At 47.2% G+C, this 26086-nt stretch overlaps 1 protein-coding gene across 1 annotated transcript in view; it reads right to left on the bottom strand.

The window, feature by feature from the left end:
- Window positions 1-23886, bottom strand: part of LOC140415164 (mediator of RNA polymerase II transcription subunit 30-like) — a 41053-nt gene extending 17167 nt beyond the window's left edge. Inside the window, exons 1-2 of the mRNA XM_072501032.1 lie at window positions 23265-23886; window positions 11706-11935 (exon numbers count right to left, since the gene is read on the bottom strand). Coding sequence (XP_072357133.1) covers window positions 11706-11918 — 213 coding nt within the window. The 5' untranslated portion in view covers window positions 11919-11935; window positions 23265-23886. The remainder of the gene's footprint in view (window positions 1-11705; window positions 11936-23264) is intronic.
- Window positions 23887-26086: the final 2200 nt, after the last annotated feature.

Here is a 26086-nt window from a genome sequence, read left to right as displayed (position 1 = left end):
CATTTCCGCGCCAGCTGGCGGGGCAACAAAGGCCGTTTCCGCCAGCTGGCGGGGCAGAAATTCCTCCGGCGTCGGCCTAGCCCCTCAATGTTGGGGCTCGGCCCCCAAAGATGTGGAGCATTCCGCACCTTTGGGGCGGCGCGATGCCCGTCTGATTGGCGCCGTTTTGGGCGCCAGTCGGCGGGCATCGCGCCGTTTCGGGAGAATTTCGCCCCAGGTGTTTATCATGTGACAGTCTTCAACGCCAAAGCATTTACTTCAGCTCTTAATAGTTAAAAAGGTAAAAGGTAGGTCTTCAGCTCAATAGTTAAAGAAGTAAAGATATATCTCATGCAATAATAAAAAGAGCTGAATTCAACAAAAGATTTTTCAGTGTCATTTTGGGCGAGTTTGGTGCGGTGTTTCTCACCAGCTTTTGGGTGAGGTACACACCACTATTCAACCACGCTTCGTCATTCTTTTGGGCATTGGGGAGTTTTTCCCCGGTCAAGCCTCACCGGCCAGAACGGCTCCTCAGTGATCGGGCCACCATTTTGAAAGGGTGCCCTGATTTCTAAGTGAGTTTGAGGGTCCCCCACATCCCTCATCCATTGGCAATGTCACCCCCCCCCCCCCACATGGACATTACCCCACAACCCCCAAGTGAGGACACCCCTCAATGGGGTCGCTGAGTTGCCCCACTTTTCAGGCCTCCCCGCCCCTTTTTCGCACCCCTCACTTTCAGGACAGAATCACAGAATAACACAGGGCAGAAAAGGCCCTTCGGCTCATCGAGTCTAGACCGACACATGAAAGACACCCGACCTGCCTACCTCATCCCATTTGCCAGCACTTTGCCCATAGCCTTGAATGTTATGCCACGCCAAGTGCTCATCCAGGTACCTTTTAAACAGATGTGAGGCAACCTGCCTCTTCTACCCTCCCAGGTAGTGCATTCCAGACCGTCACCACCTTCTGGGTAAAAACATTTTCCTCAAATCCCCCCTAAGCCTCCTGCCCCTCACTTTGAACTTGTGTCCCCTTGCAACTGAGGAATAGCTGCTCCCTATGCACTGTGGCCATGCCCCACATAATCTTGTACACCTCAATCAGGTCGCCCGGTCTTCTCTGCTCCAGCGAAAACAACCTAAGCCTGTCAAACCCACACCCTTAACCCCCTTCATACCCACCTTTCACCCCCCCCCCACCACTTCATAGTCCCCTTTATTCCCTCTTTAATGGACATGGCCCCCCACAGGTGCCCTTGGCACTGCCAGCCTGGCACAACCACCCTAGCACACTTGCAGTGCCCCTGTCAGCATCACCCAAAGGTGCCAGAGCCAGAGGGCCATCCTGCACTGCCCCAATCACCCAGGGGTTTCCAATGGCCTGAGAAACACCCCTGGTGCCTATACACCCGGTCCATGTTTGTGTGGACCAGTACTAAACTGCACCTGGTCCAGCCCTCACTGGGAAGACTGTTATTTCCTGGTGCAGACATCTTTAAATGAGCTGGATGGAGGCCTCTCGCGAGATTCAATGACCTCGTCACCACGTCTGGCGCAATGAGGCCAGTAAATCGCACCACACAGCTGCTGGAAATCCAAAATAAAAACAAAAAAAATTGCTGCAGGCACTCTGGAGGGACGGAGAAAAATGAAAGGTTATAGACTCAAAACAATTCTTTTTCCCTGCAGATTCTACCAGACGTGGAGCGTTTCCAGCACTTTTAATTCATATTTTAGGCTGGATCTCAACATGTTTACATGAGAAAGTAAAGAAGCCGTCGCAACTGGACTGGTGGCATTCTGTGCCCTATCCAAAATGTTCCACCTGGCAGAGCTCCTCTTGCTTAGGGAATTGATTTCCAACCCTTGCCTGGATGGCAGAATTAACCATCTCTTCCTGAACTACTGGGGGAATGAGGGATTTTAGTTATGTGGAGAGACTGCAGAAGCTGGGGTTCTTCCCCTTCGAGCAGGGAAGGTCAAAGAGGAGATTGGATCAAGGTTTTCAAAATTCTGAAGATATGATGGAGTGAATAAAGAAAAACATCGGGGGGGGGGGGGGGGGCAGTAACCAGAGGACACAAATTTGAAGCAATTGGTAAAAGAACCAGAGTCAAATGAGAGTTGTTGTTTTTTAAAACAGCAAGTTTTGATTTTCTGGCAGCACTGCCTGAAGAGGAAGATGGAAGCAAATGGAATAATAGCTTTGAAAAAGACATTGGATAAATACTCGATTGGAAAAAGAAACTTTGCAGGGCTAAGGGGAGAAATCAATGGAATGTGATCAATTGGATAGCTCTTTAGCTGGAACAGACATGGTGGGCTGAATGGCCCCCTTTGCTACTGCATTATTGTATAATTCTCGGGACACTGAGAAATATAAAACTTGCCTGCTGTCTTTCAGTACGACTCTATTTTTCATACCGTCAGGAGGGGGGGGTGGGGTGCGGAGAGAAAGAGGTGGGTGGTAGTGTTCTGGTATAGTCACTGGAGCAGTAATCCAGAACCCAGGGCAAGATCTGGGGAGCAGCTGGATTCAAATTCCAGCACTGCAGATGGTGACATTTGAATTCAAACAAAATCTGGAATTAAAAAGTCTAACGAAACCAGTCGATTTTTGCAAAAACCCATCTGGTTCACTGATGCTCTTTTGCTCTTTAGGGAAGGAAATCTGCAGTCTTTACCTGGTCTGGTCTACATGTGACAGCAATACGGTCGATTCTCAAATGCTCTCTGAAGTAGAGGGCAATGTGGGATGAGCAATAAATGCTCGCCCAATCAGCGACGCCCGCACCCCGTAATTTATTTTGTTTTTTGTTTTTTTAAAAACTCGCGTTAACAAAGAAGTTCAGATTCAGATCCATCTGTTAGTCGCCCACTAACAGATTATAAAAACATTGTAACCTGAACTGCAGGCATCAGGTGGCTGAGATTGTTTGCAAAGAGCAATTGCGTCCTCTGGTGGCTCAGGTACCATACTGCAAAGAAAGACACTGACTGGAATATCAGACGCCTCTGGTGACCTCCTGTAACCAAACACAGGCGTGGGCATCAAGCGGTAAGGGCACTTCCCTTTATGTCCTACTCCTCTTCTAATAGAGAATGCATTTGATCCCCTCTCAGCAGCACTTACTGCGGTCTTGTTGTGGGTTTTTTAAAAAATGTCTTTGAATAATTCAATTTCTTGGTTATAAACGCAATGAAAATGAATAAAAGCTGCTCGACTGGGAAGGGTAGCTGAAGGTCGTGTGATTAACCGCCAGAAATATATGCAGATTCGGCAGCCTTAGAAATACTGCATTGTGGGATCATTAATATAAAAAATTCAAGTTAAAAGCACACCATGTCGATTTGAGAATTTTAACTCAAAAGTTTTTAAACATCTATAAATAATAAGCTAATTTCAGTAAAAGTCACCCTGAAGCTGTCAGGTTGTCATAGAAACCAAATACAAAAAAATAAAATACTGCAGATGCTGGAAATCCGAAATAAAGACAAAAAATGCTGGGAATTCCTCGGTGGAGAGGAAAACAGTTAACATTTCAGATCAAGGCGAATTTTCACTAGAACATCAGAAATGTTAACTCTTTCTTTCCACAGATCTGCCTGATCCACCGAGTATGCCACAGGAATCTAATTAGTTCACTTAATGATCTTTAGGGAAGAAAATCTGCCGTCTTTACCTAGTCTGGTCTGCAACTCCAGTCCTACGTCAGTGTGTTTTATTTTTAACTAACCTCTGAACTGGCCCAGCAATCCTTTCAGCCATACCTGGTAACTAGCTATGCCCACATGCAGAGAATAAACAGGAGGAAGATTAACAGCAAGGATCTTTGTTATAAGGTTCTGAAAGGGACTCAAATTCCACTCGAAATGTTAACTGTTTCTGTCTCCGCAGGTGCAGTCAGGCCTTCTCGAATATTTGCCACATTGATTTTATTTACCGTCACCTTTGATGATTTAAGAACTTTCCTGGGACACACAGGTCAATGCAATACGAAGGCAACAATACCAAAACACCAGAAACACATTAGCAAAGGGCACATGGGTGATTGAATTTGCTTGATCTTGGCTGCACAGATTAGAACCTAAACCTTGAATATAAACTGAAATTAGTTGTGTCTGTCTCGTCACAGTGGTAGCGCACCCACCCTGGAGTCCGAAGGTCAAAGGTTGAAATCCCACTCCAGAGACCGGAGCAGCACTGATGAAATGCTGCAAAAGTCAGAGGAAGAAAGTGGATTCACCAATGTCTTTCAAATTAATTAGAGGTCCAAAGTCATTGAGGTAAAACAAGGGATTCAACCCACTTTCCTGGCCAATATTTACCAGTAACCTTCAACCAGCATTACTACAACAGATTCCATGACATTATGAGATTGTTGTTTTTGGGACCTTGCTGCCCACAAATTGATTGCTGCGTTTCCTTCATTACAGGAGTGAATACTCTCAATGTATTCCATTGTGTGAAGTGCTTTGGGTACTCTGAAGTCATGGAAGGTGCTATAGAAATGCAACTTCTTTCTTTCCTTCAACCAAGTGTTCAAGTGCCAGTTAGCATCATGAGTCACTGGAGTCACAGCCATGAGAAACAATAAAAATTATCAGATCTCAGGTGTCAGCACTATTTACTCCCCGCCCAGGGTGTTGAAAACCCCAGAAACATTTCAAGGACCAGAAAAAGGAGAGAAAGAATCTCTCCTTCACATAGCCTGCCACCTTGGTAATACCGCCCACCCCCAATCCCAGCCTCATTTTTATCCGGTGCTGAAACCCTATCGCATGCTTATCTTTCGCCCTGCATAAACGTTAACTCATCCAAAATCCTTGAGGGGTCACGAGTACTTGCAACGTTCTTCCTCAAAAGGCGGTGAAAGCAGAGTCTTTGAATATTTTCATGGCAGAGATAGTTAGATTCATGGCAGTGATAGTTAGATTTTTGATATGCAAGGGGGTGAAAGGTCATTGGGATAGGCAGGAATGTGGGGTTGAGGTCAAAATCAGATCAGCCATGATCTTATTGGATGGTGGAGCAACTTCGAGGGGCCGAGTCGGTCACGCCTAATTTATATATTCTTATATAATGAATGGATCCCTAGTGTCCTCAATTCAAACAGACCCTGACATATGGACAGGAAAACGCAAGTGAAGAGAACTTTGCAAATTAGAAGCCCAAAGTCTCCTCTGCTCCACCTCCCCCCACCCACCCCCTCCCTCTCCACCCAAGCATGGTACACTTGCCTGAAATTACTCATACGTTGTACCACCAACATGTCACTCTCAGAAAGAAATTTTACTTGAATGAATCAATGTTAATAGCTTCCGCCATCTCGCTAGGCCTGTTTCATAGATTGGCCACTCAGTTACTTGAAATTTCTATTGCACAGATCAGCTTTAAAACTTATCCCTTCAAGCACAGGCGGTGTCCTCTAGTTCTACAGTTTTGGACAAAGAGGACACAGCTCATCATGGTTGATGCTATCTTGGACTTTTGTGGTTTATACGGCTCAGTCACCGTACCATTATGGGAGCTTATTTCATTAAGTGCTAATCATTTGCATGTATATTTCCCGTTTTGTTTTGTTAAATTGCAGGAAATGCTGACATAGTTCTTTTTTACGTTTTTTTATTTTTCTTTTAAATTTAGGGCACCCAATTCATTTTTTCCAATTAAGGGGCAATTTAGCGTGACCAATCCACCTAACCTGCACATCTTTGGGTTGTGGGGGTGAAACCCACGCAAACACGGGGAGAATGTGCAAACTCCACACAGACAGTGACCCAGAGTCTGGATCGAACCTGGGACCTCTGCGCCGTGAGGCAGCAGGGCTAGCCCACTGCGCCACCGTGCTGCCCTATGCTGACATAGTTTAAATGTAATTTCAATAATAAAGGCTGGTTTAGCACAGGGCTAAATCGCTGGCTTTGAAAGCAGACCAAGGCAGGCCAGCAGCATGGTTCAATTCCCGTACCAGCCTCCCCGAACAGGCGCCGGAATGTGGCGATTTGGGGCTTTTCCACAGTAACTTAATTTGAAGCCTACTTGTGACAATAAGCAATTTTCATTTCATTTCATTTCAGATGTGCCTCGGTGGCGAGCACTCGCACTGCACAGATAAGCTGCCAGGCGAGGTCTCATTCCAAAACCTTGAGACATAATCTAGACAGACACTTCCACTACTGAAGGAGTGCTCCATTGTCAAAGGTGCCATCTTTTGGATGAGACCTTAAACTAAGTTGCTACGGTCACTTCCCGCACAATTCCCAGCCTCTGAGCAGTTCTTGCAGTCACAGTATTTATGCGGCTGAGCCAGTTAGTTTATGGTGACTCCTCTCGTCCATATGTTGTCAGCAATGTTAATGTCATCAGGAGACACTTAGATTCTTTCTTCTTGAGGATGGCAATTGCCTGCCAGTTAAATGGCAAGTTGCATTCCCACTGCACACAAGTCCAAGCTTGCATGCTGTTCAGGTCTTGTTGCATGCATGCATGGACTGCTTCATTGTATGCTGAGCTGTGAATGAAACTGAACACTGTGCAATCAGCAAACATCCCTACTTCGGGCCTTATGAGAGAAGTAAGGTCATTGATGGTGCAGCAGGTTTGGCCGAGGACACTGCCCGAGGAACTCTGTAATGATGTCCTGAGTTAATTGGCCTCCAACATTTACAACCATTTTTCTTCATTCAGGGAAGACTCCAGCTAGTGGAGGCTCCACCCACCCCCATGATTCCCATTGACTTCAATTTTTCTAGGACTCCTGGGGATTCCATATTCGATCAAAAGGTACCTCGATATCAAGGGTCAGTCACTCACCTCACCTCAGGCATCAACTCTCTTGTGCATATTTGGACCAAGGTCATAATGAGGTCTGGAGTTATGGGTCCTGATAGACCTCAAGCTGAGACTAGTGAACAGCTGAGTAAATGTCACTTGACAGCATAGTCATCAAAATCTTCCATTACTTCTCTAGTAGACTGAAAGTAGCCATTGGCCATTCAATGGCATTGCCTTTTGTCTTATTGGGTGTCTTACTTTTTATGGACAGGAAACACCCAGGCAATGTAATAATACTGCAGCTACCAATGTAGGTCAAAGGCTAGGAATCATGGAGCAAATAACTCTCATTACTCCCGAAAGCCTGTCCACCATCTACAAGGTACAAGTCAGGAGTGTAATGGAATACTCTCCACTTGCCTGGATGAGTGCAGCTCCAACAAGAAGCTTGACACCATCCAGGACAAAGCAGCCGCTTGATTGCTACCCCCTTCCACCACCTTAAACATTCAGTCTACAACACTGATACACAGTGGCACCAATCTACAAGATGCACTGCAGCAACTCACCAAGCCTCCTTCAACTGCAACTTGCAACCTGTGATATCTACTAAGTAAGCCAAGGACCGCAGATGAGTGGCAACATCACCACCTCCAAGATCTCCTCAAGTCACACACCATCCTGACTTGGAAATATATCGCTGTTCCTTCACTGTCACTGGATCAAAATCCCTCCCTAACAGCACTGTGGGTGTTCTTATAGCACATGGACTGCAGCAGTTCAAGAAGGCAGCTCACCACCACCTTCTCAAAAGCAATTACGGATAGGCAACAAATGCTGGCCTTGCCAGCAATGCCCACATCCAATGAACATTTAAAAAACATTTTTTTTTTTAATAAACAAAGCAACTTGTGAATGCCCAGTTTGTGAATGCCCAGTTTTGGGCCGAGAGATCTGGGGCTGGATTCTCCGCCACATTTCTACCCCGACCCACCGGCGGATTCTCTGTTACGCTGGACGGTTAATGGGGTTTCCCATTGCGGGGCAGCCCCACGCCATCGGGAAACCCCCGGGTGCCGACAAAACGGTGAATCACGCCGGCGGAGAATCCCTCCCCTGGTCTGAATCCAGATGAGTAGATAGCATTCCATCACACTCCTAACTTGTGCCTTGTAGATGTTGGATAGGCTTTGGGGAGTCATGAGGTGATTTGCTCGCCACAGCATTCCTAGCCTTTGACCTGCTTCGACAGCCATAGTATTTATCAGTTTTTGATCAATGGCATCCCCCAGGGATGGTAATGCCACTGAATGTCAAGGGGCGATGGTTAGGTCCTCTCTTGTAGGAGATGGTCATTGCCTGGCACTTGTGTCACAAATGTAACTTGCCACTTGTCAGCCCAAACCTAGGTATTGCCAGGTCTTGCTGCATTTGGACTTGGAATGCTTCAATAACTGAGTCGTCGCGAATGGTGAACATTGAACTGTGCAGTATTCTGCGAACATCCCCATTTCTGAGCTTGTGATAGAAAGCAGGTCAGCTAAAGATAGTTGGGCCTAGGACACTACCCTGAGGAATTCTTGCAGTGGTGTTTTGGAGCTGAGATGATTGACCTTCAACTACCACAACCATCTTCCTTTGTGCCAGGTATGACTCAAATCAGTGGGAGTTTTCCCCCGGATTCCCATAGACTCCAGTTTTGCCAGGCTTCTTGATGCCATACTCCGTCAAATGCTGCCTTGATGTCAAGGGCAATCACTCATCTCACCTCTGAACTTCAACTCTTTTGTCTATGTTTGAACCAAGGATGTAATGAGGTCAGGAGCCATGTGACCCTGCAAGAACTCAAACTGATGTCCACATGCAGATTATTGCTGAGTAAATGCCACTGAATAGTGCTTTAAATGAACCCTTTCATCACTTTACTCATGATGAACAGTAGACTGATGGGGAGGTAACTGGCTGGGCGTGTTTCTGGTGTACAGGACGCACCTGGGCAATTTTCCACATTGCTGGGTAGATGCCAGTGTTGTAGCTGTACTGGAATAGCTTGGCCAGGAACGTGGAAAGTCCTGGAGCACAATGCTTCAGGACTATTGCCAAGATCCGTAGCCTTTCCAGTATCCAGTGCCTTTAATCGTTTCTAGATATCACGTGGAGTGAATCGAATTGGCTGACGACTGACATCTGTGATGCTGGGGACCATTGGAGGAGGCCAAGATGGATCATCCATTTAGCACTTCTGGCTGAAGATTGTTGTGAATACCTCAGTCTTATCTTTTGCAGATGTGCTGGGTTCCTCCATCAGTGAGGATGGGGATATTTGTGGAGCCTCCTCCTCCATGGAGTTGTTCGATTGTTCACCACCACTCATGACTGGATGCAGCAGGATTGCAGAGCTTAGATTGGATCTGTTAGTTGAGGGATTGCGAAATTCTGTCTATCACTTGCTGCTATTCCGATGTGGCACACAGCAGTCTGGTGTTGTGGCTTTACCAGGTTGACATCTCATTTTTGGGTGCGGCAGTGTTGCCCTTGGCAAGCCCTCCTGCACTCTACATTGAACCAGGTTTGATCTCCTGGCTTGTTGGTAATGGTAGAGAGGGGGATGTGCCATGCCCCGAGGTTACGAATTGTGGCCGAGTTCAATTCTGCTGCGACTGATGGCCTACAGCACCTGATGGACACAGTTGCTAGATCTGTTCAAAATCTATCCCATTTAGCACGGTCGTAGTGCCCGATAGCAAAATTGAAGTTATCCTCAATGTGAAGACAGGACTTTGTCTCCACAAGGACTGTGGGGTGGACCCTCCTATCGATACTGTCATGGACAGATGCATCTGGAGAAGGCAGGCTGGTGGGGATGAGGTAAAGTATGTTCTTCCCTCTTGGTTCCCTCCACCACCTGTCCCCACCCTAATCTCGCAGCTGTCACTTAGGATCTGCCCAGCTCTGTCTGGGATGATATTACCAAGCCATACTTGGTGAAGGACATTGAAGTCTCCCACCTAGAGTATATTCAGTGCTTCCCCCAAGTGGTGTTCAAAGTGGAAGGGTACTGATTCATTAGTTGAGAGGAGAATGGTTATGTGGCAAACAGCAGAAAGTTTCCTTGCCCAGGTTTGACCTGGTGCCATGAGACTTCATGGGGCCCAGAGTCAATGTGGAGGACTCAGGAGAATTCCCTCCTGACTGTATACCACTGAGTCACCATTTCTTCTGGGCCTCCTGCCGGTGAAACAGGACCCACCCAGGGACAGTGATGATGGTGTCTGGTAAATTATCTGAGAGGTATGATTCTGTGAGTATGACTAGGTCAGGCTGCTGATCTCCCAATTTTGGCACAAGCCCCCATATGTTAGCAAGAAGGACTGTGCATGATTGCCAGGGCTGAGTTTGCCGTCATCACGTCTGGTGTCTAGGTAGATGCTCGGTAGTCTGTCCGGTTTAATTCCTTTGTTTTCTTTGTAGCGGTTGAATACAACTGAGTCGCTTGACAGGTTATTTCAGAGGGTATTTAAGAGTCAACCACATGGCTGTGGGTCTGGAGTCACAGGTAGGTCAGACCAGGTAAGGATGGCAAGTTTCCTTCCCTAAAGGACATTGGTGAACCAGTTGGATTTTTAATGACAATGGCTTCATGGTCATCATTAGAGTTTTAATTCCAGATGTTCTACTGAGATTAAATTCTACCATCTGCCGTGGTAGGATTCGAAACGGGTCCACAGAGAATTACCCTGGGTCTTTGGATTACTCATCCAGCGACAATACCACTACGCCACTGCATCCCATGCACAATACAGTGAGGGTGATGGATCGTAATCAGTCGAAGATTTCGTTGCCCATGTATGACATGATGCAATGAGACTTCATTGGGTCTGGGGTTAATGTTGAGGACTCCCGACTATTACCACTGTGCTAGTTCCTCTGCTGAGCCTGCACAGTCAGTGGTTTATAGTGAAGCAGGAAATTGGGATGTCTGCTGAATGGTATGATTTTTTAAGTATGGCTATGTCAAGCTGCTGGTTGGATAGTCTGTGGGGTAGCTCTTCCAATTTTGGCACAAGTCCCCACATGTTAGCAAAGGGGACGCTGCAGGGCAGACTGCATTGTGTGGTGCTTTTGTCGTGTCTGGTGCTCAAGTCATTGCTGGATGGTTCATCTGGCTTTGTATTGACATTTGATACAGCTGAGTGACTCACAGAGGGCAGTTCAAGGCACATGTCCTCTTAAGTGGATGTAAAGGATCCCGTGGCATTATTTGAAGAACATAGAAGATCTCTCTGGTGTTCTGGTCAATATATATCCCTTAATCAACATCACTGATCAGATTTTTATGGTCCTTTATGTTGTGGTTTTTGTTGGAGCTTTCTGGGTGTTTCCTACATTACAACAGTGATCACACCTCAAATGCTTCATTGGCTGCAAAGGTCTTTAGGATGTCCTGAAGTTGTGAAAGATGCTATGTGAATGCAAGTCTTCCCGAAACAAGTGGAAGCCTCATTAGAAGTGTGCAAATCAGGATCCTGTGATCCATAGAATTCCTACAGTTCAGGAGGCGGCTATTTGACCCATCGAGTCTGCACCAACTCTCCAAAAGAGCATTCTACCTAGGCCGCCTTATTCCTGTAACCCCACACATTGATCGTAGTCAATCCACCTAACCTGCACATCTTTGTACTGTGGGAGGAAACCCATGCTGACACAGGGAAAATATGCAAATTCCACACAAACCCAGGTCCCTGGTGCTGTGAGACAGCAGTGCTAACCAGGGTCCTGGGAACCATTCTCATACTCCATATGTCTAATACATGCTGTAACTTATCTGCCAATCCTTAGTGCAAATAATTTGTGCCGGAAGTGGAAAGTGTCCTATTGCTCAACACAAAACCCCTCAATTTGCTGAATAAATTAAGGGAAGGGAAGGAGGGACCAGTCACCTGCGTTGCCCGGAGCATGTGGAAGATGTCCATTGTACGTGCCACGATGTCCTGGACAGTTTCCTGGCCAACCTTGCAGAGGGTGACGCACGTGATCTCGCGCAGGGCACTCTGCGGCTGCTGCGGGGGGACTGGCACTGTAGGATGGATGGGCGCTGTGGTCTGAGAGTGTAGGCCGGGGATCCTTGGCCCAGCCCCTGGTAGCGCTGTCATGACCTGTTGAAGTAAACCTGCAAAAACAAAACCAAGACACAGAAATAAACAAGTGATTGCTCAGAAGGGCCTGGTGTTTAGAAGATTGCGGGGTGATCTGATCAGGGTGTTCAAAATGATTCAATGGTTTGATACAGAGAAGCTGTTACAACTGATCGGAAATCTGAGAAACAAGGGACATGATCTTAAAATTTGGGTCAGGCTGATCTACACCAACTTGCATTCATTCAGACAGCACCTTTAATGTAGTTAAAACATCCCAAAGCAATTCAAAGGTGTGGTAAGCTTGGTAAAATGGTAAATATTAAGGAGTATTTTAAAAGGAGACAGAGGTGGAGAGGTTTCGGGTTGAGGACTCAACTCCTGAAGGCCCGGTAGTCAATAACAAAGCAATGAAAATCGAGAATGCACAAAAAGTCAGAACTGGAAGAGGACAGAGTTCTCAGTGGACAGAGAGTGAAGCCAGAAGAGAAATCAACACTTTTTTTCCCCAACAGAGGATTCTGGAAATCCATTCACCAAAATGCTGTGGATTTGGAGGGGTCATTTGGAACTGCCATGATGTCCATAGATATGTAAAATGTCAATGGGTATGGAGTAAAAACTCACAATAGAGTTGAGGCATAGTTCACACATTACCTCATGAATGATGGAACTCCTATTGCTATGCAATATCTGGTACCTTGTGCTGGCAGGCTGTGAGAAGACTGTGCACCCATCCTTCCAGCTGCATAGACAGCAACCATGGTGAATAAAGAAATGGGGAATAACTCAACAATAGTGAAGGTTCTATTAGATTAGAAAATAATGGGCAGCATGGTGGCGCAGTGGTTAGCACCATTGCCTCTCGGCGCCAGGGACCCAGGTTCGATCACGGCCCCGGGTCACTGTCCATGTGGAGTTTACACATTCTCCCAGTGTCTGCGTGGGTCTCACCCCCACAACCTAAAAACATGTGCAGGGTAGGTGGATTGGCCACGCTAAATTGGAAAAAAAAAGAATTGGGTACTCTAAATTTACAAAGAAAAAATAATAGGTTGGAAAATAGCGAATGTAACTCCTTTATTCAAAAAGGGAGGAAGACAGAAAGCAGAAAACTACAGGCCAATTAGTTTATCACCTGTCATGGGGAAAATGTTAGAAATTATTGTTAAAGGATGTCACATCAGGGCACTTGGAAAAATTCAAAATAATCAACAGAGTCAATGCGGTTTTGTGAAATACAAACCAATTTATTGGAATTCTTTCAATAAATAACATGCGCTGTGGATAAAGGGGAAGCGGTGGATGCACTGTATTTAGATTTCTAGATGGCAATTGATAAGGTGCTACATCAAACTCTATTGTGAAAAATAAAAGTTCATGGTGTAGGAAGTAACATATTGGCATGGATAGATGATTGGCTGACTACCAGGAAAGAGTGAGGAGGAGACATAGTGAGTAATTTTCTGTTGGCAAGATGCAACGAGTGGTGTGCCACAGTGATCAATGCTGAGGCCTCAAACTGTACAATTTGGACAAGTGATTTGGCTGAAAGGACTGATGGAATGGTTGCTAAATCATCTAATAACACAAAGTTAGGTAGGAAAGGAAGTTGTGAAAAGGGCATAAGGAGGCTACAAAGGAATATGGATAGGTTAAATGAGTGGACAAATATCTGGAAAATGGAGTACAACGTGGGAAATTGTGAAATTGAACATCGACAGGAAAAAAAACATATTATCCAAGTGGCGAGAGATTGTAGCTCAGACACAAAAGGGATCCAGATGTCCTAATGCACAAGTCCCAAAAGCTTGGTATGTAGATATAGCAATTAGTTAGGAAAGCTAATAGAATGAAAATGTCTATTGCGAGGAGAATTTAATACAAAAGTAGGGAGGTTATGCTTCAGTCATGTAGGGCATTGGTGAGACCTCCCCTGGAATGCGGTGTACAGTACTGGTCTCCTCATTTAAGGATGAAAATGTGTTGGAAGCAGTTCAGAGAAGGGTCATCAGACTAATATCAATATAGGATGCCTAATGAGGCAAGGTTGGACATGCCAGGAGTTTAGACGAGTAAGTGGTGACTTGATTGAAACATACAAGATCGTGAAGGGTATTGACAGGGTGAACATGAAGAGGATGTTTCCTCTTGTGAGAGAATCTAGAACTAGGGTCACTGTTAAAAAATAAAGGAGTTACCCATTTAAGACAGAGAAGAATTATTTTCACTCAAGAGGGTCATGAGTGAAAAGGTGCCACATATGAGATTGTTAAATAAGTTAAGAGCCCATGGTGTAAAGGGCAAGATCCTGGCATGAATAGAGAATTGGCTGACGGCAGAAGGCAAAGAGTGGGGATAAAGGGGTCTTTTTCAGAATGGCAGCCGGTGACTTGTGGTGTGCCTCAGGGGCCGGTGGAGACCACAACTTTTCACAATATACATTAATGATCTGGAAGAAGGAACTGAAGGCACAGTTGCCAAGTTTGCAGAGGATAAAAAGATTTGTAGAGGGACAGGTAGTGTTGAGGAAGCAAGGTAGCTGCAGAAGGACTTGGACAGGCTAGGAGAGTGGGCAATGAAGTGGCTGATGGAATACAATGTGGAAAAGTGTGAGGTTATGCACTTCGGAAGGAGGAATGAGGGCATAGACTATTTTCTAAATGGGGAAATGCTTAGGAAGTCAGAAGCACAAAGGGACTTGGGAATCCTTGTTCACGATTCTCTTAAGGTTAACGTGCAGGCTCAGTCGGCAGTTAGGAAAGCGAATGCAATGTTAGCATTCATATGGAGAGGGCTAGAGTACAAGACCAGGGATGTACTTCTGAGGCTATATAAGGCTCTGGTCAGACCCCATTTGGAGTATTGTGAGCAGTTTTGAGCCCCGTATCTAAGAAAGGATGTGCTGGCCTTGGAAAGGGTCCAGAGGAGGTTCACAAGGATGATGCCTGGAATGAAGAGCTTGTCGTATGAGGAACGGTCGAGGACTCCCGTGTCTGTACTCGTTGGAGTTTAGAAGAATGAGGGGATCTTATTGAAACGTACAAGATACTGCGAGGCCTGGATAGAGGGTACGTGGAGAGAATGTTTCCACTTGTAAGAACCAGAGGACACAATCTCAGACTAAAGGGACGATTCTTTAAAACAGATGAAGAGGAATTTCTTCAGCAAGAGGGTGGTGAATCTGTGGAACTCTTTGCCACAGAAGGCTGTGGAGGCCAAATCACTGAGTGTCGTTAAGACAGAGATAGATATGTTCTTGATTAATAAGGGGATGAAGGGTTATGGGGCGAAGGCAGGAGAATGGGGATGAGAAAAATATCAGCCATGATTGAATGGCGGAGCAGACTCGATGGGTCAAGTAGCCCAATTCTGCTCCCATGTCTTATGGAACTCTCTTCCCGAAAAGGCGGTGGAAGCAGAGACTTTGAATATTTGTTAGGTAAAGGTGGATAGATTCTTTCTTTTTCTAGATTTAGAGTACGCAATTTTTTTTTCCAATTAAGGGACAATTTAGCATAACCAATTCACCTACCCTGCACATTTTTGGGTTGTGGTGGTTTTGACCTACACAGACACAGGGAGAATGTGCAAACTCCACACAGATAGGGACCCGGGGCCAGGATCGAACTCGGGTCCTCGGAGCCATGAGGCAGCAGTGCTAACCACTCTGCCACCGCGCTGTCTCAAGGTAGATAGACTCTTGATAAGCAAGGGGTGAAAGGTTATATGGGATAGGCGAGAATGTGGAGTTGAGATTACAATCAGAGCAACCCTGATCTTTTGAAATGGCAGGGCAGACTCAAGAGGTCAAGTGGCCTACTCCTGCTTCTAATTCACATGCATGTTCGCAAGTTAATAATTTTCACCTCTGTAGTAATAATGATATAGTAACTGCTCTCATTTACAGCTGTGGCTCAGTTCATAGTACTCAAACCTGAGTCAGGGAGTGGAGTGGGAAATCCAGGGTGGCATTCCACTGCTGCACTGTCAGGGGTGCTTTTGTTTTCCAAATGAGACATTAAAGAGGTCCCATCTGAGATGGATGTAGGAGGTCCCAAGGCACTGTTTTGAAGAGGACAGGGGATTCTCCCTCGTGTCCTGACCAAAGTTTATCCCTCGGCTTACTCCATGAAACAACAGATTATCTGGCTATTCATCTCAGCGTGTTGGACACAAAGCGGTTGCCACATTTCCTCCACTACAAATGCAATCAAACTTCAAAGCTACTTCACTGATGCAAAGTATCCTTGGTTCCTGGAAGATGCAGTGTGGATGCAAGTTTTTTTTCTTTTGATTCAGAATTAGCTTTTTCTTTGAATCAGTAGAAGCCGGTGCACACACATTCAGCAAACAGTGTCTATGGAATAAGTTGTTTCCACAATTGTTTTTGGAAGTATTTTTATTCAACAGTTTACATAAAATTACATAGAAATTGCAGTGCAGAAGGAGGCCATTCGGCCCATGGAACGAGCACCCTACTTAAGCCCATACCTCCACCCTACCCCCGTAACCCCACCCAACCTTTTGGGACACTAAGGGCAATTTAGCGTGGTCAAACCACTTAACCTGCTGGTTTAGCACAGGGCTAAAGAGCTGGCTTTTAAAACAGACCAAGGCAGGCCAGCAGCACGGTTCAATTCCCGTACCAGCCTCCCCGAAAAGGCGCCGGAATGAGGTGACTAGGGGCTTTTCACAGTAACTTCATTTGAAGCCAACTTGTGACAATAAGCGATTTTCATTTCACTTCATTTCTTTGGACTGTGGGAGGAAAAGCAAATTTCACCTTTTCCAGGGTCAAAAGCTTCAGCAGGTCCACCACCATGCCGGGTACATGGGCAAGATCAAAACATATGTACATGTTTCTCAGAGCCCCTCCCACATCGCTCACAGATATTCTCTACCCCTTCGAAAAGCTGGCTCATTCTAGACTTTGTAAGGTGCATCGTGTACTCTACCTTCAGTTGAATCAGCCCCAGCCTCGTGCAGAAAGTCAAGAAATTTAGCCTCCACAGCACCTCGCACCACAGACCCTCCTCCAATACCATCCCAAACTCTTCCTCACACTTGCCTTAAACCCGCTTCATAGACACCCCGTCCTCCTCCAGAATCCTCCCATAAATCACTGAGCCGACTCCCCTCTCCAACCCTTGCACCGCCCCCACCTTCATTTCCTTAATCCCCTCTCTTCCCATGCCTGGAACATTGTGTCCATCCTGCCCGGCTTGAACCCATGATTCCCCCTAAATGGCATGCCCATGACTCAGCTCCCAACCCAAAACACTGCCTAAACTGCCTCCAAATCTTCAACATGGCCACTACCACCGGATACATCCCTGGGGCCATTGGTAGTGGCGCCCCTGCCAGTGCCTGCAATCCCGATCCCCTGCAAGAACCCGTCCCCATCCTCATCTACAAAGCCCCCCCACACCCCCTCCCTACTCCATCCCCGAATCTTCTCTGCATTTGCCACCCAATAATAATACATCAAATTTGAGAGTCCACCCCCCATTTGCTGCCCCTCTGCAGTATCACCTACTTTATCCTGGCCACCTTTCCCACCTGAACAAACAGAGATCAGCTGGTCGACCACCCTAAAAAACGCCTTGGGCAAAAAGACCAGCAGGCATTGTAACAAGAACCACTACAAAACATTCATCTTCACTGCCTGCACCCAGCCCGCCAGCGACAGAGGGAGATTGTCCCATCTCAGCAAATCAGCCTTCACCCTCCCCACCAAGCTAGTGAAATTAAACTTCCAAAGCCCTGCCCAATCCCGGGCCACCTGCACCCCCAGATACCTACAATGAGAAACTGCGAGATGAAAAGGCACCCCCCCCCCCCCTGCTCCCACTCCCGGAGGGGAGACCACAAAGTACTCACTTTTCCCGAAATTCAATTTGTAGCCTGAAAACCCCTTTGCTCCCTATCCACCTTAACCTGAAACAATGTCAACTCCCCCCTCACCACCGTCTTCAGAGCCTTCCAGACAACCGACCGCGAGACGCCCCCGTGCAATTAAACCCCACATACTCCTCAATCACCTTCCCCATCTTGTCACAGAAACTCTGATCCCACCAGGAACCCCACATCCATTCTCCACTCCAGCCTGTCCCTTCCTCCAACACCACATCCATCCAATGCGGAGCATGATCCGAGATCGCAATTGATCAGCTAACAGCACCTTCCTGGACCACTAAAAAGTCAATGCTCGAAAACACTTGTACACAGGGGAGAAAAACGAATACTCCCAATCCCGCCGGTGTAAAAACCTCCATGTTCCCACTCTTTGCCCTCTTTCCCCCCCCCCCCCCCCCCCCCCCCCCCTCCCCCCAATCTCCTTCAAAAACCTTGTCAACACCTACACACACCCTCTCCCCCCTTGGTTCCAGGACTATGTTCCAACCCCTTCCTGCTATCAGCTCATGGGTACCCAGAACCGGGATGGCACCCAACACTCTCTTCACAAACCCCGCTTCGTCCAATTGGGGTCAGATATACTTACCAACACCACCAACCTTCCCTCCAACACACCAATCACTATCACGTACCTACCCCCCCCCCCCCGGTCAGCTACCACCTTCTCCATCGGAAACCTCTTGCCCATCAAGATCGCCACCGTCCAAGCCCTACTATCGAACCCCAAATGAAAAACCTGACTTACCCAACCCTTCCTAAGCCTCACATGATCCTTCACCTTCAAATGGGTCTCCTGCAGTATCACCACATCAGCTTTTAAATAATAATCCTTGTCACAAGTAGGCTTACATTAACACTACAATGAAAAGCCCCTAGTCGCCACATTCCAGCGCCTGTTCGGGCACACAGAGGGAGAATTAAGAATGTCCAATTCACCTAACAGCACATCTTTCGAGACTTGTGGGAGGAAACCAGAGCATCCGGTGGAAACCCACACAGACACAGGGAGAACATGCAGACTCCGCACAGTGACCCAAGCCGGGATTCGAACCTGGGACCCTGGAGCTGTGAAGCAACAGTGCAACCACTGTACTACCATGCTTCAGGTGCGCAATAACTCTTCACCGGTCTCCCTAATCCCCTCACGTTCCAAATCATCATTCTGACCGGTGGTGGGGGGGGGCTCTCTCTCACCCCCGCCTCTCCTATCTGCCATCACAATTACCCCGGGCCCTGCTTATCCGGCCAAGCCCACCACATCCTGTTGTTATCATCGAACCACCATTCCCAGAAACCCCCCATCCACTACCGTCTAACCCCCCTCCCAGAAATCGCCCCCCCCCCCCCCCATCTACTTCCACACCTCACCCAGTATTGATCCCACTCCCCCCACCATTCACACCTCCCATGTCCATCCAAATCTGCTCGACCAGGCTCCATGACCATAGCCCCTCCCCCCCACAACGACCGTGGCCCCTCCCCCCACCACACTCCCTTTCACTAGCCAACTTACATTTGTTTGTGCGGTGACCCCCGCCAAAGCCCCACCCCCTCCTCAGTAACCCGGCCCCACATGGCCAAAACCCACCTCCTTTAAACCAAGAAACAATACAGAACAGTAGCCATAAGGAAAAAAGAAAACCAAAACCCAAAACACATGTAAACAAACCCCCTCCCATTCAAGAAACAGAGAAACAAAAGCCCAATCCAACAGAAAACCCTCCAGAAGAAAAACATCCTCGTCCTCACCAACCAAGTCCAAATCCCAACTATCTCAGTGCCAGTCCTTCAGCTGTAACGAACGCCTCTGCCACCTTAAAATAAAAATCCCTTGGGCAGCACGGTGGCGCAGTGGTTAGCATTGCTGCCTCACAGCGCCAAGGTCCCAGGTTTGATCCCGGCTCTGGGTCACTGTCCATGTGGAGTTTGCACATTCTCCCCGTGTTTGCGTGGGCTTCGCCCCCACAACCCAAATATGCAGGCTAGGTGGATTGGCCACACTAAGTTGTCCCTTAATATCGGAAAAAATGAATTGGGTACTCTAAATTTTTTTAATTTAATCCCTCGAATTGTTAAGTCACTTTCATCTTTTCAGGTAGACCACTCCAAATCTCACTCCGCTGCCATACAATGCCACCTTCACTTAGTCAAAGGCCATCTTCCCTCAGTGGCTCATTCGCTTTAGGCTTCGGCCTGAGCGACTAATGTGCCCGGTCCAATTCGTGGCGGGAGATATCCTCCCCCTTCCCCATCAACTCTGCAAACATCAGGGTGGCACGTGTCACAGTGGTTAGCACTGCTGCCTACCGCACTGAGCACCCGGGTTCGAATCCCGGCCCTGGGTCACTGTGGAGTTTGCACATTCTCCCCGTGTCTGCGTGGGGTTCACCCCCACAACCCAAAGAAGATGTGCATGTTAGGTGGATTGGCCACGCTAAATTGCCTCTAAATTGGAAAAAAAAAATGTTACTCCGCAAACATCTTCGCAAAGGACTCTACCTCCACCCCCTCGGACAAGCCCACAATTCTCAGGTTTTGCCTCCTCAACCTGTTCTCCAGTTCCTCCACCTTGCCTATCAGCCCTCTGTTGACCTCGTCCACCCTCCGCAGCTCCTCACCCTTCAAGGTGAATTGGTCTGTGTTGCAACAGTGCCTCCTCCGCCGCATTCAGCTTCTCTCCTTGCTCCCGCACCTCGACCTACAACTTCATCACTACTGCCTTTACCAGTGCAATCACCTCCTTCACCCATTCTTTCATCGCCGTCATCAACTCCCTCCTAAGCACCTCCATATACAAGGGGCTGGTTTAGCTCACTGGACTAAATCGCTGGCTTTTAAAAAGCAGACCAAGGCAGGCCAGCAGCACGGTTCAATTCCCGTACCAGCCTCCCCGAACAGGCGCCGGAATGTGGCGACTAGGGGCTTTCCACAGTAACTTCATTGAAGTCTACTTGTGACAATAAGCGATTTTCATTTTCATTCATTTCATATGCTTGGCAAACAGCCTCTCGAACTCCACCAACATCACCTCAGTCAGAGTTTCCACTGTGAGGGGATCGGCCCCACCAATCTATCCAAAGCCCCCGCCATCGTTCTTCCTGCAGGACTATCAGCCTCAACCTCCTTTATCTCTGGAACCACCAGTCCCACGACCCTCGCTGCTCTTTCAACTTCGGGACTGCTTGAATCCCTCACTTCGTTCACCAACAGCTCGTGGCCATACTTTCAGACATTTCCTCGCTAAACTTCTCTACTCTCCTTAAAATGTCAATCGCTTGGAGCAAGCTTTTAGTCACCCTTCTATCCCTAGCTTTTGGCTCTGTCAATTTCTTTCTGTCCTGTGCTCTGTGGGATATTTTGCTATTGAAAGGTAACCTGGAAGGCAGAGTGTGGCTGTGAATTTCCAGATCACGTAAATCAGCAGATGGTGCGGCATGAGAATGGAAACACACGGTTTATAGTGGCACAGAACCGGCAAGCTTCTTAAACAATTAAAATACACCTGACAATAATCTGTCTTTACCACTTTGTGCATTACTTGTATGGAATTAGTGAGCCCCCCCCCCCCCCCCCCCCCGAATAAAAGTTGCTTCTTTAGTGGCTTTGTGTGTTTTCTTTTATTGGGACTTGGGAGTCAGTGACAAGGCCAACATCTTTTGCCCATCCCCAATTGCCCTATTGATTGTGTTGCTGCTTGTAGTGATTCATGTGCCTGTGTCCCAGATTCCTGTTACATTGTCCCATTTAGACATGTGCTGCAAGGAGAATGTCACCTCCCCAATTATTTCTGCCAAAATGTTTCATTAATGTTGAATTGCCATGGGCATGCCCATTTTGGGAGTTTATTGATGCCTTTCTGAATTTTGTCAAATCGTCTAATAACTACCAGCCCCAGTTTTGCAAATTTTGATACACCCACTAAATAAAAAGTCTGTCTATCGCAGTCTTGAAACTTTCAACGGACTCCCCAAAGATACACGGGAATTCCAGATTTCATTCACCCTGCCTTGGGTGAAAATTCCTTATCTCACTTGCTAAAAATGGTTTGGTTCGACTCTGAAACTGATGCCTCCTTGTTCTGCAATATCCTTTAATCTTCTGCACTGAAGAGAACATAAGGCAGCTTGACACGACCTGTCCTCCTATTTCAAACGCGCAGCCAGCTTCAACGACTCCTGCCCGAGGGCAGAATACGGAGCGGGTGATGTTTTTGTTAGAGAGCGATGATAGGCTGGGGCCCCAGGTTTGATCCAGGCCCTGGGTCACTGTCCGTGTGGAGTTTGCACATTCTCCCCGCGTCTGCGTGTGTCTCACCCCCACAACCCAAAGATGTGTAGGGTTGGTGGATTGGTCACGCTAAATTGCCCCTTAATTGGAAAAAAATAATAATTCGGTACTCTTAAATTTATTTAAAGGGGGGGGGGGGTAAACAAAGCGATGAGAGACAAGGGCGGGATTAAACTGGAGCGAGTGACAGAGAGAGAAAGGAAAGCTGAGAGCAATTTAGGAAGGGGGGACGTGAAATGGGAAAAAACGTATATATCCTTTTAAAACCACGAAATAATATACTTTAGTGGTGAAAGAATCAGTAAAATAATTTAATTCGTCTGCCTCCTTCCCCCAAAACTGGGTGCGGCTTCACTGGTCTTGGCCAAGTTGCCCATTGGGAAGGAGGGGTGGTTCTTGCCATATCACAACAATGCTGTGTATTGCCCCACGTGGGGAATGCCCAATTTAAAACTTCCCTTTTCGGGATTCCTTTACAGACAACCAACAGACCGTGCAGCTTACCAGAGGAATTAGCCCCCGATCAATTTCAGGTACAATTTAAAGTGCAACACAGATTCGTGTCGAGAGAACCCAAACAAATCAATCCAGTTCAACATCTTGTGCTCAAAAACACGTACTCATGGCTGCATACCAGGGTGAAAAGGAGGGTGAAAAGGAGGATGGAATCTTCTCGGGGCACTGAAGATTGGATACGGCAGCGCACTAACTACCTCCAGGGGAGAGATTCTGCGCCGTGGGTGGGGAAAGCCAGGTCAATTTCACCGCACTTGTCAATTTCAGGCGCCTGGAGACGATGTAACAAACATTCCCAACGCTGGTGAAGTTAACATGGGAAACATTCCGAGACAATGTTGCAACGTTCTGAACAAGCTGCTACAATGTATCGCAGCATGTGCGACATTCCAAAAAACATCTCACACCCTTCTCCTCCAAACGTTAACTTACAATCAGTGCCCATTTTTGAATTCATAATCAAAATTAAAGTCAAGGAACGATCGTGACAGCACGACATTGACTCGACAATGTTTAAGACCAGAAACAAAACGGGACCGAATCTTTTGTCTGCGAAAAGTTAGCATGTTTAGTTTATACACGAGCTAGGAAAGAATCGCGCATCCTCTCCCAAACCCGAAACCAAAAAAAAAATTCCTTCACCTCTTTAAATTTCAAAGCCAAGTCCGCTGAGTCGCCGCTCCTCGTTCGCTCTCCAGCCTTTGGTGTGTAAAACAGAAACTTTCAATATTGTAACAGGAAACGGTGCTGTTCTTCAGCAACAAATCAGAGGTCGAGGGCGGATGACTTCACTTCCGCACCGCTAAACAGACTGTGTGATTGTGTTTAATTTGGGGGATTGAGGGAGTTGGGGGATTGATTGGAAAGAATTGTCTGTCTTAAAGGGACATAACAGTATCATAAACAAAGGGAAGTTCTCAAATGAAATGATATGGTCTCCCATGTCCAACGTGTCCTCTACTGCCCACCATTCTTGGAAATGGGCTGACACCGGTACCTCTCCTCCATCAGACACAGGGAAGACTGCAATAGAGGCAGGTGGACCCCGGTGTCCAACCTGTAAAAGGTCATCTTGGTCAGGCCCAGGAGCGGAAACATGAGGAAATCCTACGCCAAATATCCAGGAGCAGCCGCCTTTAAGTAACAGAAGGCCTGCATCCTCTCAGTTTCCATGGTTGATACAGGCCATATAAAATTTTCAGGCCGGCCGGGAGTCCATGAAGTTACTTTTTTTTTTAAATGGCTCAAATCAGATGAGAGCGAGACTGCTCCATGCAACACTCCCCATCCCAGATCCCCAGTAGTGCAGTGAAAAGGCTCCTTTAAAGTGAGATCCCCAACACTTGCCACTAGATGGCACGATAGTCAGAGTGGAAGATGAAGCAAAGGATTAGTGTGGTCAAGAGCAGCCATTGGAAGCAACCCCCTGTGCAGAGTGCCGTGGAATAACATCGTCACTTCCTGAAGGATGACCCAGAAGTCCAGAGGTTACTGGAGTTACATTTCCACTATACAGTGACGTTGCACCAGCTGTTGCATCTCTACTGCAACTCCAACCACCAGTGCACAGATAATTGAACATTTAATAAATAGAACTGACAAAGAACCTTTGGGGACGGTGTGGTGGCACAGTGGTTAGCACTGTTGCATCACAGGGCCAGGGACCCGGGTTCAATTCCAACCGCGGGTGACTGTGTGGAGTTTGCACTTTCTCCCCGTGTCTGCATGGGTTTCCTCCGGGTGCTCCGGTTTCCTCCCACAGTCCAAAGATGTGCAGGTTATGTGGATTGGTCATGCTAAATTGCCCCTTAAGGTGGGGCTGCAGGAATAGGACAGGGATCGGACCTAGGTAGTGTGGCCATTCAAAGTGTCGGTGCAGACTCGATGGGCCGAATGGCCTCCTTCTGGACTGTAAGGATTCTATGATTCTAACCACGAGGGAGTTATATACACAGTTATGATGGTCTGTTGCTCTTTTCCTTCTAGATGGTAGTGGTCATGGGTTTGGAAGGTGTTGTCGAAGGAATTTGGTGAGTTACTGTAGTGCATCTTGTAGATGGTACACAAGACTGCCACTGTTCATCGGTGGTGGAGGGTTTGAATGTTTGTGGAAGGTGTAGCAATCAAGTCGGCTGCCTTGTCTTGGATGGTGTCGAGCTTCTTGAGTGTCGTTGGAGCTGCAGTCATCCAGGCAAGTGGAGAGTATTCCATTACACTCCTGACTTGTGCCTTGTAGATGGTGGACAGGCTTGGGAGGTGGGGTGGGACAGTCAGGAGGTGAGTTACTCCCCGTAGGATTCCTAGCCTTTGACCTGCCCTGGTAACCACAGGATTAATATGGCTAGTCCAGCTCAGTTTCTGATCAATGGTAACCCCCAGGATGTTGATTGTGGGGGATTCAGCGATGGCAATACCATTGAATGTCAAGGGGCAGTGGCCAGATCCTTTCTGTAGGAGATGGCCATTGCCTGGCACTTGTGGCATGAATTTAACTTGCCACTTGTCAGCCCTAGCCTAGATATTGCTGCATTTGGACATGGACTGCTTCATTATCTGAGGAGTCGCGAATGGTGCTGAACGTTTTGCAGTCACGTGCAAACATCCACACTTCTGACCTTATGATAGAAGGGAGGTCATTGATGAAGCAGTTGAAGATGGTTGTGCCTCGGACACTACCCGGAGGAACTCCTACAGTGATATCTTGGAGCTGAGATGATTGACCTTAAACCACAACATCCTTTGTGCCAGGTATTAATCCAACCAGTGGCGAGCTTACCCCCTGATTCCCATTGACTCCAGTTTTGCTAGGGTTCTTTGATGCCATACTCGGCCAAATGCTGCCTTGATGTCAAGGACAGTCACTCTCACCTCACCTCTGGAGTTAAGCTCTTTTGTCTATGTTTGACCCAAGGCTCTAATGAGGTCAGGAGCATCCATGAGCAGATTATTGCTTAGTAAGTGTCGCTTGATAGCACTGTTGATGACTCCTTCCATCACTTTGCTGATGATGGAGAGTAGACCGATAGGACTGTAATTGGCTGGGTTGGATTTGTCCTGTTTCTTGTGGACAGGACGCACCTGGGCAATTTTCCACATTATGCCGGGTAGATGCCAGTGTTATAGCTGTACTGGAACAGTTTGGCTAGGGGTACAACTAGTTCTGGAGCACAAGTCTTCAGTACTGTTGCCAGGATATTGTCGGGGCTCATTGCCTTTCCTGTATCCAGTGCCTTTAGCTGTTTCTTGATATCACATGGAGTGAACTATATTGGCTGAAGACTGACATCAGTGATGCTGGGGACCTCTGGAGGAGATTGAGATGGATCATCCACTCAGCACTTCTGGTTGAAGATTCTTGCAAATGCCTCAGCCTGGTCTTTTGTGCACATGTGCTGGTGTTGCTAACTTTCTCCTTGGTTCAATTGCTCTGTTTTATTACCTTTGCTCTCGAGTCGCCAGGTATC

Source organism: Scyliorhinus torazame, chromosome 1 (genome assembly GCF_047496885.1).
Source record: "Scyliorhinus torazame isolate Kashiwa2021f chromosome 1, sScyTor2.1, whole genome shotgun sequence".
Lineage (NCBI taxonomy): Eukaryota > Metazoa > Chordata > Chondrichthyes > Carcharhiniformes > Scyliorhinidae > Scyliorhinus > Scyliorhinus torazame.
Note: the sequence above shows the minus strand (reverse complement) of the source record. Positions and strands in the feature narration are given on the sequence as shown.